This window comes from Linepithema humile, chromosome 1 (genome assembly GCF_040581485.1).
Source record: "Linepithema humile isolate Giens D197 chromosome 1, Lhum_UNIL_v1.0, whole genome shotgun sequence".
NCBI lineage: Eukaryota > Metazoa > Arthropoda > Insecta > Hymenoptera > Formicidae > Linepithema > Linepithema humile.
In genome coordinates this window covers 5,767,058-5,781,439 of record NC_090128.1, presented here as the reverse complement: position 1 = coordinate 5,781,439, position 14,382 = coordinate 5,767,058, and the positions used below count along the sequence as shown (strand labels likewise).

At 41.3% G+C, this 14,382-nt stretch overlaps 1 protein-coding gene and 1 long non-coding RNA gene across 6 annotated transcripts in view; one reads left to right on the top strand and one right to left on the bottom strand.

Moving 5' to 3' along the window:
• LOC105679894 (MAP/microtubule affinity-regulating kinase 3-like) overlaps positions 1-14,382 on the bottom strand; it is a 316,827-nt gene that overhangs the window by 1,533 nt on the left and 300,912 nt on the right. For all 4 annotated transcript variants that reach the window (XM_067361177.1, XM_067361178.1, XM_067361176.1 and 1 more), the window contains 4 exons: positions 1,632-1,693; positions 908-1,037; positions 424-730; positions 56-159 (listed from right to left, as the gene is read on the bottom strand). In XM_067361177.1, coding sequence (XP_067217278.1) covers positions 56-159; positions 424-730; positions 908-1,037; positions 1,632-1,693 — 603 coding nt within the window. The remainder of the gene's footprint in view (positions 1-55; positions 160-423; positions 731-907; positions 1,038-1,631; positions 1,694-14,382) is intronic.
• The window catches only part of LOC105679896 (uncharacterized), a 203,571-nt gene that overhangs the window by 2,012 nt on the left and 187,177 nt on the right, over positions 1-14,382 (top strand). For both annotated transcript variants that reach the window (XR_010891732.1, XR_001101907.2), the window contains exon 2: positions 910-1,063. This is a non-coding gene — a long non-coding RNA (uncharacterized lncRNA). The remainder of the gene's footprint in view (positions 1-909; positions 1,064-14,382) is intronic.

Below are 14,382 nucleotides of genomic sequence, written 5' to 3'. Positions count from 1 at the left end.
TATATTTAGTTATTATATATAGCAATATTTTTGTGTCATTTAACATTTTTCTCACTTGATATTATACATGCCACCGATTTCTCCATACTTTTGTTTTATTAATTTGACTTCAATAACACTCGCTGTTGTTTGCATTGTCTTTGCGATTTCGTTTACTATCTACAATAATTAATGATACATTATCACAGTATTTTATATGGCGTTAGTGATTTACACATATTTTAAGACCAATCAAAAAATTGTAAAATATGCGATGATAAAATTGAAAATTTCGATATCACGTGCAATTCATACAGTTCATTATAAAATTAAGATTGCATGATATATAACAAAATTGTATAAAGTACATCCTATTTTTTATACGTTTTTTTGTCGAATTCCGCAGTTAAGATTGAAAATATTAAAATATTTTGTATGTATTACCGCAAGGCGATTGGAAACGTTTAAATCGTCTTCGGAGCATAGATGAAGATTATTTTTCGACGCAAGAAACGGATGATCAAGGATCTCTTGAATAGTAATCCTGTCGCGAGCCGATGGAACGAGCAAACGGTTTATTAAATTTTTGCACTCGCTCGACGTTTGACACATAGCTTTTTCTTGGATCGACGTCAACCCTCTATTGATTTGAATCATCAGTTTTCGTCGACGTTCCTCCGAAGAGGTCCATTCGTTGCGTGGACACAGAAATGGAAGTCGACCGACGGTCATTCCGTATAAAACGACTCCTCTGCATAAATACCATATTGTTGCATATTTAAGCATTACGTATTTTAGCGAAAAGTATTTTTAATATATACTGTGCGATAATATTGATATAGTAAAATATGAAATAGATCCACATTTTCTAACATACAATATGTGATTATTTACAAAAAATTAATTCGGGATATATGTATCTGCTTACAGGCTCCACAAATCTACTTCTGGTCCGTATTGTTTGCCTACGACGAAGAGCTCCGGGGCTGCATACTCTGGAGATCCGCAGTGCGTTCGCAGAGGATCGTTGCTGGTGTAAATATTGCTGAGGCCGAAATCTACGATAGTGGAAGACATCGTATCGGTGAGTGTTTTTTAAAAATTTCTTAACCTTCCACTGCTATTAAAATTAAAGATCACGTAGCTAATATATCAAGTTTAATTTAACTCTAATACATCAATGTTACATAAAATATGATAACAAATTAGAATGTAATGCTATTTCATTTGTTTTGACGAGTAGAAAATATATATAAAATTATTGTAATCAGTAATCACATATAAAATATTTGGTACTTTATTTGTAAAATATCTGGGATCAAATTTGCTATAGCAGTCGAAAGTTATTAAGAATAAATGGGCTTTGCCCATATATTTGCATGGATATATTGTATAAATTGCGATAAATTTTATTGTAAGTGTAATTTTGTGTACGAATATTTGTCAATTCGGATAAGTCGATTCTGCTTTCAACAGCAGTTTGAAAATCGAGCATTATGTGAATGGAAACATTATTGTTGCCATTTTTGCGAAGTATATGTCGATATATGTAGTTCAATTGATGGTGATTGTTACAATCGCCGGCGATCATAACATTTTTTATCTCGCGACATGTCGATGTCCGTGTATGTACATGTACATTCACTTCTTACCCACTATCTTGATCTGTTCTTTGCGCTTGTCTTGCAGCACGATGTTCTCCATTTTGAGATCCCTGCAAAATTATAAACATCTTTTGAAGGAAAGAGAAATAAGCGAATTTTTAAAAACAATTTTCACGAGATTAATCCACTAAAAATAAAATGTTTCAAAATGTTATAGCAAACAAAAATATTAATATTCGTATCTGATAATAATTTATATTCTAAACTCAATTTGTTTTAAACATTAATGATAAATACTTTAATAAATACAATTGGGTTTTTTTTTTTAATTTTGAGAAAGTTCATACTTTGTTGCAATTTTTTTAAATTTAACTATAAACATCTTGATAATTAAAACTTGGCTTTCGGAAAACCTACTTAGTATTCACAAGACAATATACAATTTTTCTTATTTGATTACATCTCATTACTTTAGATAATACCTTCAATTAATTTAAAAAATGGACTCCAATTTAGTTAAAGTATCGTTATTATTGAAATTAGGTATTTTAGAATTTTTTCGCAGTATTATTTCTTTCCATTGATTTTATGATTGATTTTTCGGAATTTTCGATAGAATTACGCGGTGATTGTACGACTACATTGTACGCAAGAAGTCCGAGGCTCGTGTGTGTATGTGAAGGTACGATGTTTGTAGGCATATGCGTATGCAGTTTGCGCGATCACGTAGCGCGTTCGCGAGATTAACGCTCTCGGCGCAAGAACCCCGTGGCCCTGACCATTGCGCGAAGGTCTCTTTGCTCGTATCGCCGTCTACGAGCGCAACTCGCGGACCTTGCAAATTGTCGTTTCGTCGACATGAGACATCTTGACCTCTCGATGGTGTCAGGTTCCCTTCATTTCTCGATCTCATACATTCTCGACAAGATATTAGCACGGCATCAAAGTCCTCGAAATTGCATTGCGATGCAAATTGCGACGTAGCAGATTCACACTTATTTTTTACTCAGATTCTATTTTTTTGCAATATAATTGCAAAATTTCCATCATATTCTCTCAAGAATAAATCTTAGAGATAATTCGCGCTTTCTATGAAATACAAATCGCACAAAAAATACAATTTTCCACTTCTGTAGATACTTTTTTTTAAGACTTAAAATAGTAAAAGCATTAAGGGGAAATAACTCTAAATTAGTGAAAAAAAATCTACAGATAGACAGCGTAATATGCTCTAACATTTCGTGTACAAATCTCAGAAAATCGACACGTTTTGATCGAAGCGAACGTTCTTCGGTTATAAAGACATAAACGCGAGAGATGATATCGAAGCTTCCAGCTAGACCAGCTGTCATCGGGATCAGGTGGCAACGGCACTGTAGCTTATCCGTGGCAGAGACCCTGGGACCTTGAAACGCATCATTAAAATCGCATCGCCGCGCGCGCATGGTGCGAGAGAGGACTCAGCATGCGCTTTGGGTGTCGCTAATAAGTAATAAAAGAGGACTCGATCTTCGGAACACGTGCCCGCGGCGAGGTTAATACCGTCACGGGATGCGAGCCGCGCTCGTCGGGGTCGTTACTCGTTGGTGGAATCTAGAACGTCTACAACATTTTTCTTTATTCCCAGTTGTCGGCCGCCTTCCGCTCGAATCTCCGAATCGTCAGACTCCCGCGACCGAACGCTCGCTCCGGGACATTGGCCCAAAGAGAGAACGCGGCGTAATGAAGCAGTGAATGGTCCCTTCGAGCTGTTCCTCCATGTTAATTTATCGGACAATTTATCTGCTCTTTCGTTACCCGCAGTATGATTCAACATTTTTACTCCCATAATTTTGAATCGCTCGTCTCAATGATAGAATAAGAGATATAGTTAATAGAGTAAAAAATAGAAATTTTTAAACAAACCAGAAAAATTTGAAGCAGATATTTTAAGCATGAAGATGATGAACGTAATTCGTAAAACTAAATGTTCAAGTTTATGGATTTTACATTTCATATCATTCATTTTTTCTTAAACCATTGCGCAGTTAAAAAATACCTAATAAAAATTAACTCAAATAATCATTATATATTATAAAGTTGTATAGGATATTACACAATTTTATCAATTAATCAGTTAATTTTATACAATCAACAATATGAAATGTTGATTACTAAAGTGTCGGAATACTAAAGAAGATATCAAAGAGTATCGTGAATATCGTAATCAGTTTCGAGAGGAGGCATCGCGCGCGGCCTCCGAGCGATGCGTTTCTGCTGCATCCTCGACCGCTGCGGGATAATAGTCGAAACGACCCTGAAGTCGAGGCCACGGTTGTCCGTTGGCCTGGGCGATTACGTTTCTTTTACATCGTCGTAGAAGCCGCGCGGTGGCCAACGCGCGGCCTGGGAACTCGCGTCCGCGACGAACTTTCGCGACAAATCGCGCGAGATCCGATTAAAGCTCGTGCTCTCTCGCAATCGCGAGAACATAATTGCCGGCGTAAAGCGACAGGTGGTCTCACGGACTCGATAAGAAAAGGAAAGAAAAAAAAAAATAAAAGATAAAATAAAAAGCGAGGTACGCCCCGCGCGCCGTTAACGATCGTCCCTTCTCTCGCCACCTCTCGCTCTGAAAATAAACTCACGCGGTCCGTGACAAAAGTGATCGATGGACGCGACGATCTAGATATTTCTGCTGATCCACAGACGAGCGAGCGGAGATGCATTCGGATATATGTACTAAGATGTAGCCACGAGTTACATTTTACGTAATGCTCCAGCGCGCGAGATGAAAAGCATTTTTTTATCGCAAATAAATGGAAACCTGGAGCCTTTCTAGCGTTCATTTTCTTTTATTAATTATTGCACGTTAATACGTCGAAAACAATCGCGCTAAATTTTGACAATGAACAATTTCTGAATGTAGCTATTTCAGAAAAAAACATTATTTCGATTTATTCTACCACAGGTTTCCGCTTTTAAAGATTGATCGCAAGTTAACAGTTATCTGCATATCGCTTTTTTTTTTTTTTTTTTTTTTTTTTTTGGCAAACTGGTAGCATTATCTGTACACGTTGTCGTTGGCCGCATTTACCTTCTCGTGATCGAATGCGCTCGCGTGCGCAACCGATGCACTTGGGATGAAATGTATTTGAACGCGAGCGTGCGTGCATCCGTAAGTACTCAAATTTAATTACTGGCCGTGACCGTTATATCGCGGCAGTTATTTCGGTCTCAATAACCTCCCGGGTTCACTGGCGTTGTCGTACGATTGAACGGGGCCATGTTCGTGTTGTGAATCGCGGTGTCGCTGGTATTGAAACGCACAAAGTTGAGACGGGCGGAATCGAGCGTGGAGCGAAGCAAGCGATTTATGCTTCCTCCCACGCATAAATATTCGATGCGCGGTGCCGCATTGATACGCGCGCACGCGGGCGCCGCGTAAGAATAGATAACAAGATATTTGGGATGCGGTGCTCGAGGCGAGGTTTTAATAAACCGTCCAATGCACGCCTGGATCTGCGCGATAAACCGGTCCGCGTGCGTGATGCGTGCGGAAAATAATTCGAAGAGTTTAGCGGTGAGTAACGTGTAAACGCGTTTACGCTCCTTCGTGCGTTAGTCGTATTTGTAAATTGAATCTACAAGAGAGATATTGAAGAGAAGAGAAATCTCAGAGAGATCTCAGAGAGATATTGAAGCTTGAATTTTAACGAGAGATTGTTTGGAGAATTTAGAGCCAGTCTTTTCTTGGGTGAAATCTTTGGAAAAAATCTCGAACGCTCATTGCAATAATTTCACAGTGATCAGCATTGAACCTTGTAGCGCGAATTAGTTTCTTGAGGAAATAGCACAGCCGTCTTTTCATAGCCGTATAAAATTATGAAATTTAATACCGAGATTTCGATACGCATATGTCAAATAATTCCTGGCTATTATCGGACTGATGAGAGTTTTACTATAAATATTCCATGTGCATCGACCGATCTACACCGCGATCGAGCATACGATGAAGACGACAAAGTTGCAGCGTCGCCAGTTCGTCGACCGTAATCCGCGTCCGACGCGTGTCTCTTATTTTTCCAGCTGACACCCCGCGCCGATTTCGTGCCGTAAACAGCGGAACAAAACGGGTTTGCGGCTTATCTCGTCTTAATATGTGCCGTTGATACGCGCACGGTGTGTTTATCGGTGTGAATGATGACGCTCGATCCCTTTACTCGAACATCGTCGGCACTTGATCGCCATTCGCCGCTACTAATTTGTTCATCATTGAAAATGACATTGTTAAAACGAGCACTTTTTCCATTTCAGCTCATTTTTGTAACTACTTCAAGGCATATTTATTGTTGTGTAAATCTCTATTATCTCTGTTCTTCCGGCAAAATGGAATGATTATTCACATATTTTTAAATACATAAAAGCATATGATTGACGGTCTGTTGGAAACGCGAAGAGGTTAAACATTTCTCGCAGGTAATCGGCATGAATTCGTGATTCGTGCGTTACCAGTGCATCGCGCGGCTCTCTCTTCGCGCTTTTTTTTTGCTCTTAGCAAGGACCACAATGCGTGGGCGAAAGGATCCGGCCAGACGGGGTCATCGGCCATTCCTGCGTTTCGCCCTATCTGTACGCGAACTCGTGGCCGCAGTTGCTAGTTTTCACCGTGTGCAAATTAATCCTAAATTTTTCAAACCTTCAAAGAGATAAACGTAAATTTATACTGCAAAGTACGCAAAGGAAGTATAATACATGCGATAAAAAATTCAAAGTTTAGATCTGTCTTTTCATTGTGTTTATTTTATAATCGCAGATTATATATGTAAAACAGAAAATAATCATGATCGTAAAAAAAGTATCACCGAATAAACTTGGCTTCCTCTACGGAGGAAACTTCGGCTTTAAATAACACAAAAATACTTCGTAACGTTCATACGTGACGAAAAGCAGAAACCGCCTAGTTTTATGACTGTTTCCCTTCATTATTTCACCGACCCTTAGGAATAGCGGTGTTATCGTTCCGTGTATCAGTTTCAAATGGTTGTTTCTAGCCGAACTAGCTAGGATTCAACCTACATTGCTCACATAAAGAGCGGCTTCTACGAGATGACGTGTAATCTACGGGCTACAAGAGTTCCGACGAGAGGTTAAAGGCGGGACGCTTCTCGAATACCGCGAGAATTATTGTCGGTGAAGCGGTTTAATTTTCAAACGCGTTTGCGGTCGTTTCTGTGCGAGCTGTAATTTCCTCGCCGCGCCATCCGCCATCGTGGGTGGCGTGACGCAAAATCGGCTGTACATCGAGGCAGTAACGGTAGCGATAAAAAATATGCCACGTCTTCCGATACTTTACGATTATTGTTACGCGCAGCCGGCGTCGCGGCTAGAGTCGGAAATTCCTGAATCCCGGGAGCAAAGGTTTTCGCGTTAAATTGCGACGATCGCGCAATTACCATACGCCATAAAAAATAAATAAGGTTCATAAAACAATTATGCAATGAATTTAATGACTGTATGACATACATTTCGTGTCCATGAATCGCTCCCAACAGTAAAAATTTCCCTCCATTGTGAGCTCAGCATTAAGATTGATGGAAGTCCAAGTAACCAAAGTACAGAATGTTTGATATTAATTAGTTCTTCGTTGAAAATTATGGACAAAAATATTAAGGAAACGTTATTTTACAGTAGAACCTATTGGATTATTGGAATACTAGTTCATATTCGAACTTTATTTAATTAAGATTCAAGCAAGATAGTTTTCTGGTCGGAAATAATATTATTCAACGTCACTGGTTCTATTTGGATTATCGCTTTCTTATCGTGTTCAAACATTCCATTTACGCGTTAATGGCTGACGGTACATTCTCAAAAAACGTGCGCATTAAAATGCGAGATGTCGAGTATAATTTAGTCGAGTGTCGAGTCAATTCAATAAACAGAATGAACAAGACGTTCGATGAACCCGACGATGACGTGCATCCTTCGAATGAAAAAGGATGCTGAGGGATGGCAGACGAGAAACGTATGAGAGCGGAGATGGAAAGGTAGAATGAAAAAAAAAAAAAAAAGACACACACGTGTGGAGGAAAGGGTGGTGGACATGAGGGGGGGGGGGGGGGGGGGGGAAGAAAGCGAAGAAGAGGACGGGGTCGGAAGGTGGTCGGGATAAACCGGCGCGGAAAAAACTTGGAGTAATTTACAACAATCGTAAACGTAAGCACAGGCGCAGCCGGCTTGATTCATAGTGATTGCCTAACGGAACCAACGCGAAAATTTACTCGCGCACTGCTCGTCGCCGGCATCCGATATACTCCCGTCGAAAAATGACATCTGTATTCGCCAACGTCACCGCTTGCTTGCCCGTCAGTCACGGCAAACCTGATTTATTCGCGCAGATTCGCGCGCGCGACATCGCGCTGACTAATCTCGGTAAATCTCTCGAAATATTACTTTATTCTTCAAACCAGCAATTATTTCTATGAAAAATTACAATCTATTATTAATGAAGTTTATTAAAAACTTAAGTTAATAAATAATATTTTGGATATCATAGACTTTCGAATATTTCTTTGAATGTATAATTCACAGACACACATCGCGATCTTGATATTATTTTATTGATATTTAATTTCATTTTTGAATCATCATATTGCCATTATCATCAATAAACGTAGCGTTTTCTGTAGCTTGATAATACTTGGGTTCGATGTATATTATGTTAATTTATGTTAATTTTAATCCGTGATTTAATTTTCGTCAATTTAAACAAGAAAAACAGGATAGCTAACACGTCTGTTGCACGATGCTCCTCGCGACACGTGTTTATGTTCGAGGCACGCGCGTGGGTGCACCGGCTGCCGCGATCGTCACTCGTAACGAAGGGACTCGCGCGATGGCAATTATCTCGAGGCGAATTCGCAATTAAACGAGATGATATAATTTATCGGCGGACCAGTTCCTCTTGCGAAAAGGAGGTTGCGGACGCCAGACTCTCGGGGGATGAGAGAGATCGGGGAGGGGGAAGGGTCCAGTCGACGAGGCGCGGGCCCCCTCTGTGCGTTAATTTATTAATCAAACCTGTTTCAAGACACTATCCACTCGCCGGGAGTGGCTCGTACGCTCACCATATAATTGATAATAAATATAACTCGAGTCGTTTTATAGTTACCGGCGTCGACTACTCGTCGTCGACAACGCTGAGACGATGTGTATCGACCGCGGCGGATACACGCACCTGGCGCGACGGTGCATCCGTGCAATATGCACGGCTAAAAAAAGAGTTAAAGCTGTCTTCCGATACGTCTGTTACATAAATAGCCGTGCTGCTGCGTGTATAATTGCCTGAATCATCCGTATGTAAACTGCGCTGGAATAACGGGGGATTTACATTGCATCTAATTATGACATTTCAATATCTGGTAGGAAAATGTTTAGCTAACAACATTTTCCTGCTTAAGAAACATATTTTCTCATCGCATATCAGATGTGATATGTTGAATAACGTCGACATAGTGTGAATCCTTCATAAACTACGAAAGCGGAAGCATAAATCTCTCTTTCCATCTCTGTTTCTCCGCCGCTCTCTCCGCTTGTTGCTCGGGTCGTCGTGCATCACTGCATCTATCGCCGCGATGCTTATATTTGTATCTGGATTAGGCGTGGGAAATTAAACTCCTAGTTCGTGTGCAAAAAAGGATTACGTTTAATGCGGAAAAAATACCGATGCATCGTATCGCAAACGTGCAAGTCGATAATATCGCGTTGGATTAACGCGTTGAACGTCACCGTCGGTTATATTTATTATATTGAACAGTGGAAATTTTGTGCACAAGATATATCCTGTTATAAATTTTCCTATTTTCCCTTCAAATCAATTTTTGAAAATCGCTGTAAAGAAATTTGTAACGAATTTTTCTTCGTAGATATAATTGTTGCAGTCATAATTATTTCGACAATTAAAATTTAGATTGAATTTTTGCTGAAGCAAATCTTTGATGAAAATAAATGTGAATTAAGAAGAAAATTCATGTCTCTCTGCTGCACAATAACTCGCATATATTTTTGGCACGAAAGTTCCGAAGTCGAGGGGAATATCAACGAGAAGATTTTGACGAAGATCCGTATTTTCCAAAGCTCATCTTGCGCTTATCCGTGCGATAACTTTCGAACGTGCTCCGATATTCGACCTTCAAATCGTGGCTTTACTTCAAGCCGTCTACGTGCTCGCCGATCGTCGATTTCCGAAAGCCTCTTCCGCCTTGAGTTTCGCCGGGAAACTTTTCATATATATCCTGCATGGTTATTTCTTTCTATTACTGTCTAACGTAACTGTGATAAATCACAGCGTTTAATCCAATAACTCTCTTCATACTTTTCTAAAAACACAGATCTATCAAATGATACCCGTCGAATGAATATGTTTGAGATACTCGCGTTTGCGCTCACGCGGAAACGCGTTTCGCGATCGTTCCGATTTTTCTCAGTTTGTCGACGGCCGCGGCGAAAAAAGCCGGATGGCCCGGCCGGTGAATTATGGCCGCTCGGAAGGGACCTGGAAGCACCATTAAATGTGACGTCGTATAATAACCGCATTAATATTGTAACGAGCGTCGATGCTCTCGCCCCAATCCAACGTACATCGTATATCGAGGCACATACATCACCCCGTTTCTCTTTTCTTTCGCCGTATTCCTCTCTCTTGGCTCCTCTCTTTGCGATCCGGAGGAGAAAGGATGATAAAGTCCGCGCGCGTGAGAAAGAGAAAGATGGAGAGAGTGGGAGGGAGACAGAGCTTCCTGATTTGGATGCGGGTTGCAGGCGCGGATGACCTCGGATTGGCCACCTTGGGGGGTCCCAGGGATCCGACTATCCTCGCGGTCTGTTCGTGAGTGTATAAGAGAATAGACAGCGGCGATAGAGGAGAGAGAAAGACAGAGAGTAGCGAGGGATTTTGAAATATCGCATGGAATATGTAAACGGCGGGCGAGAAGGATTTTTCGATTCGCGATAGGACCACCGAGTTCTTTCCGGTGATATATACATGGCGCCCCGGATTCTTTCTTCTTGGATCCTGCCGGGTGTGGAGCCCCTTCGGGGTTTATCATCTAAATTATACACGATTAATCCACGTGCTCGCGCGTATAAATATCAGTCATGAGGATACAGTACTTTTTCATAGCTTATTTTATAAATTGGAGAAGGCGGTCTGTCAGATCTCTTCAACATCGCACTGATTTTACGCGAGTTTAATTCTCTGCGAGGAAAAAATTAATATTTAATAATCTATCAATATAAATTCTACTTTCGCTTATGGCGAACAATCGACTTTATCTCATGATAATTGTATCGTGGAATTTCAAAACTGCAGGAAAAAGAATCGGTATTAGCGTCTCGGTCGTCGTATTAATAATATATAGGAAAATCAGCGCAACATCCGACGCGCTCGGTGGTGTCGACGCGAACGGAGACAGGAAAATCCACGATTCCGGCTTCGATCCATTAAGCCTTAACCGAGAAACCGAATAAATCACAAAGGGTGGCCGGATCGGCGGACGGATCGACGCGCCGTCGGTTCGACAGGATAAGCGAGGAGGAAGCGCGTAGTACGGGGGGGAAAAAGACCGTGGTACACGCGTCGAAGATGAGCGCGGATACATCATGGTGTACGAGGGTTTGAGCGGGGGCGCCGGTCGAAGCCCAGGGGTCGAACCAGTGGAATATTTATGGCGACCGTGCGACTCCTATTTTTATTTGGTACGAGAAATCGCGCTTGCGGAGAGCTCGCGGGAGACCCGAAAAATACACCCCCGTTATTTCGCTTTATCTCCAGCCTATCCGGTCCCCCATCCGGTCTTTTTTATTCAGCGAGCCTCTGTCGCCCTGTGTCGCGCTTTCGCACATTCCTGTATGCGGTTTCCTCTCTCTTCCTCTCTCTCTCTCTCTCTCTCTCTCTCTCTCTTCTCGCTTCTTCTCGCATCGGATTGCGGGAAAAAACGGCGTTCTTTACCGCAAAAAGGTCTCTTTTATCTTCGCCTCGAGAATCCGTCGAGTCTTTGAACGTTGTCAGCGAGACATGCTAATACCCGCTGGTGCGATGAAATCCTGGGCGAGCAGCGAAATCCCGGATTTCAATAAAGACGATAAAAGCAGCCGTGTGTGTGGCTCCCTTTGCGATTCTTTTATTTACCGCCTAAACTCACCGCTTACGGAAAATACGACGTATACCTGCGTTCGATGGTCCATGCCACATAAGTTACATTGAAATTATTCCGCCAGTTGCAAGTGTGAAAAAAATTAAGACGCAACAGCCCCGAGTACGATTGATTCGTATGCGATGGTGCTCGAATGACAATACCTCAATAAATAAATCATAGTACTTAAACAGCTGCTCTCCACCCCGGCGTTCGAACCGTTCGCCATTCTTCTGCTCAAATCCGCGTGAGCGAGCCAGGAATTAATTTTAAGCTCGAATTCACAATAAGCCAGGTTGACGCGCATTCCACGGTTCTGATAATTGCGAGAAAAGGGAAACGAGAGAGGAGAGGGGAACGGGAGAGATGGGGGGAACAGAAAGAGAATCCGGGAGAAGCTCTCGGGTTTCCGTCCGTACCGGAGCCGCGTTGCCTATTGTTGCGACATAATGCATCATTATGGCGGCTTACTCGTTGCAAGAGATGGCCCTTCGGCCCCGAGGAGGATGCGGGGAGAGCTAGTCGAGGGAAGGTAGCGGTACTTGTATTAAGAGCCAGATTAGCGGATTTTCATGGACAGCGTTGGGTTAGTTAAGGGAGATATACTTTTCCAATGGCTCCCTTCGAAACGGCGAGGGTGGTTGAACTTGGGCAGGAAAGTATCGATAATTCTGCGGGTGGTTTAACAATACACGCGAGTCCATTTCTTTCCCTCGCGATCGATTTCCCTCGCATTATCTCAACTTGCGTCCCTGCCTCGCAAATTTGTGACTATTATTGTAGCTGTATGTGGTTTGTTTTTCTTTTTGACTAATGACTGAGGAATAATATCAGAATATTTGATGGACGTGCAGATGAAAAAAGAAATCCTCCCGTCCGTCTTGTCTCATATTTTATACATCGCGAAATTTAATAAGAGCGACAATGTGGATAACATAGAAAATTATTATTATATTTTTGACCAATTATTATGATATTATTTATTGATATAATGTTTACTTCATTTTTATTATTTTGTTCAAATTCTTTTTCACTATTCTATCATAATTCTTTATCTTTATTTTACAAAGTTTTTAACCATACTTAGATCCGATAAATATATATATTATCTTATTTTATCCGTAAACTTTGAGCTAAAGATTTTAACGAGAGGCAATGTTTTTTGGACTAAACGTGCGTTCAGGGGAAATCTTTTACGAGGTCCGTCTTTCGAAGGGTCACGTGAAGGAAGGTTGAAGAAGGAGAGTAACAGCGGAAAAGGCTTGGGTGGCAGGGTGCCCATTAAAAGTTCCTAAGGGTCAATTTCCAGTCAAATACACTCGACCGGTACGCCGCTGAGGCGCTTGGGTGGTTTCAGGCCGCGAAATCGATATTAAAGCCGACCGTGCCGACAGGGAGGGAAATATTGAAACATCTTATTTCGGAGATATATTTCACCCGAAAATCAATGATATTTTATAAAGAATTTACACATAACGTAGGGATTTTTGAAATCTAACGACAAACGGATCGAGACACATTGAACGTTATTATGATATTCGGGATTGTTGTTGATATACAGCGACATAATCGACCGCGAGTCGTGTAAGAGAGTCTAGACGTGAGAAAGAACAGATGCGAGCCATGAGATAGAGACGAAAGAGAAATGTTGGTAGTTTTTCGGAAGAAAGCGGAGAATTTGAAAAATGCGAGTTTGCGACGAATTATAAGAGACGGTGACGATAGTTTTAGAATGATTGCAGCGATTAAGAATACGTAATCTCTATTAATACGCGACGATTCTATTTTTTGTTCTTTTAACTTATTATTACTAAATCAATTGTATGTTTTATTAATACGCATACATATCTTCGTGTTTATTTTATTCTTTAACAAAATTTATTAGAATAATAAAAATTTTTTCAAATTCGAGAAACGAGATGCATTTGGCTTAATTTTTTCGTAAAAGTCGCAGACATTTTTAATGACAATATAAATACAGCTGGAAAAAGTAGCATGTCTGCCTCATTTGGACTCATCGCGTAACAAAGGGTTAAGAACCGAAAACGTGATCGTGGGCGTCGAGGCGGACGAATTAACGGCGGGCCGACGTCTGCGTCAGGAGCATTGGCACTTTTGCGGCGTGCGTGGGCGAGGGTATACGAAAGACTGAAGTCGACGAGAGGGTCGGGAATAGGAGAGGCAGAGAGACAGAGACAGGGCGAACGAGAAGGAGGTGAAAGAAGGTTGCCGAGAGGTCGTGGAGCCGTGAAGGGGTGCGATTCTCGCTCGAGAGCGACATACCGAACCCTTCAGGTTCAACGTACAAATAGGGAGGCCGAGGGAGCTGCTGCGAGCGTCGCCACGTTGAACACCATCGACGCTATCGACTCCTTAGGGTCGATGTACGTCGCTCAGCCTGATCTAAGTATCGTACGCATATTCCTTTTGTTTCTACAATTGACATTTTGCTGCGAAATGAAGAAAATGAGAATTGATTATATTTATAGAAATTTTCCAAATTTCTCTTAATCCTCTTTTAAAATTTCTTCTTCGTTCCAGTGACGATTTATTTATAGCGATGAATTTATTGCGTTTCACTGTAGTGCCAAGAACGGATTGTATTTATTCAATGCATCCGAGTG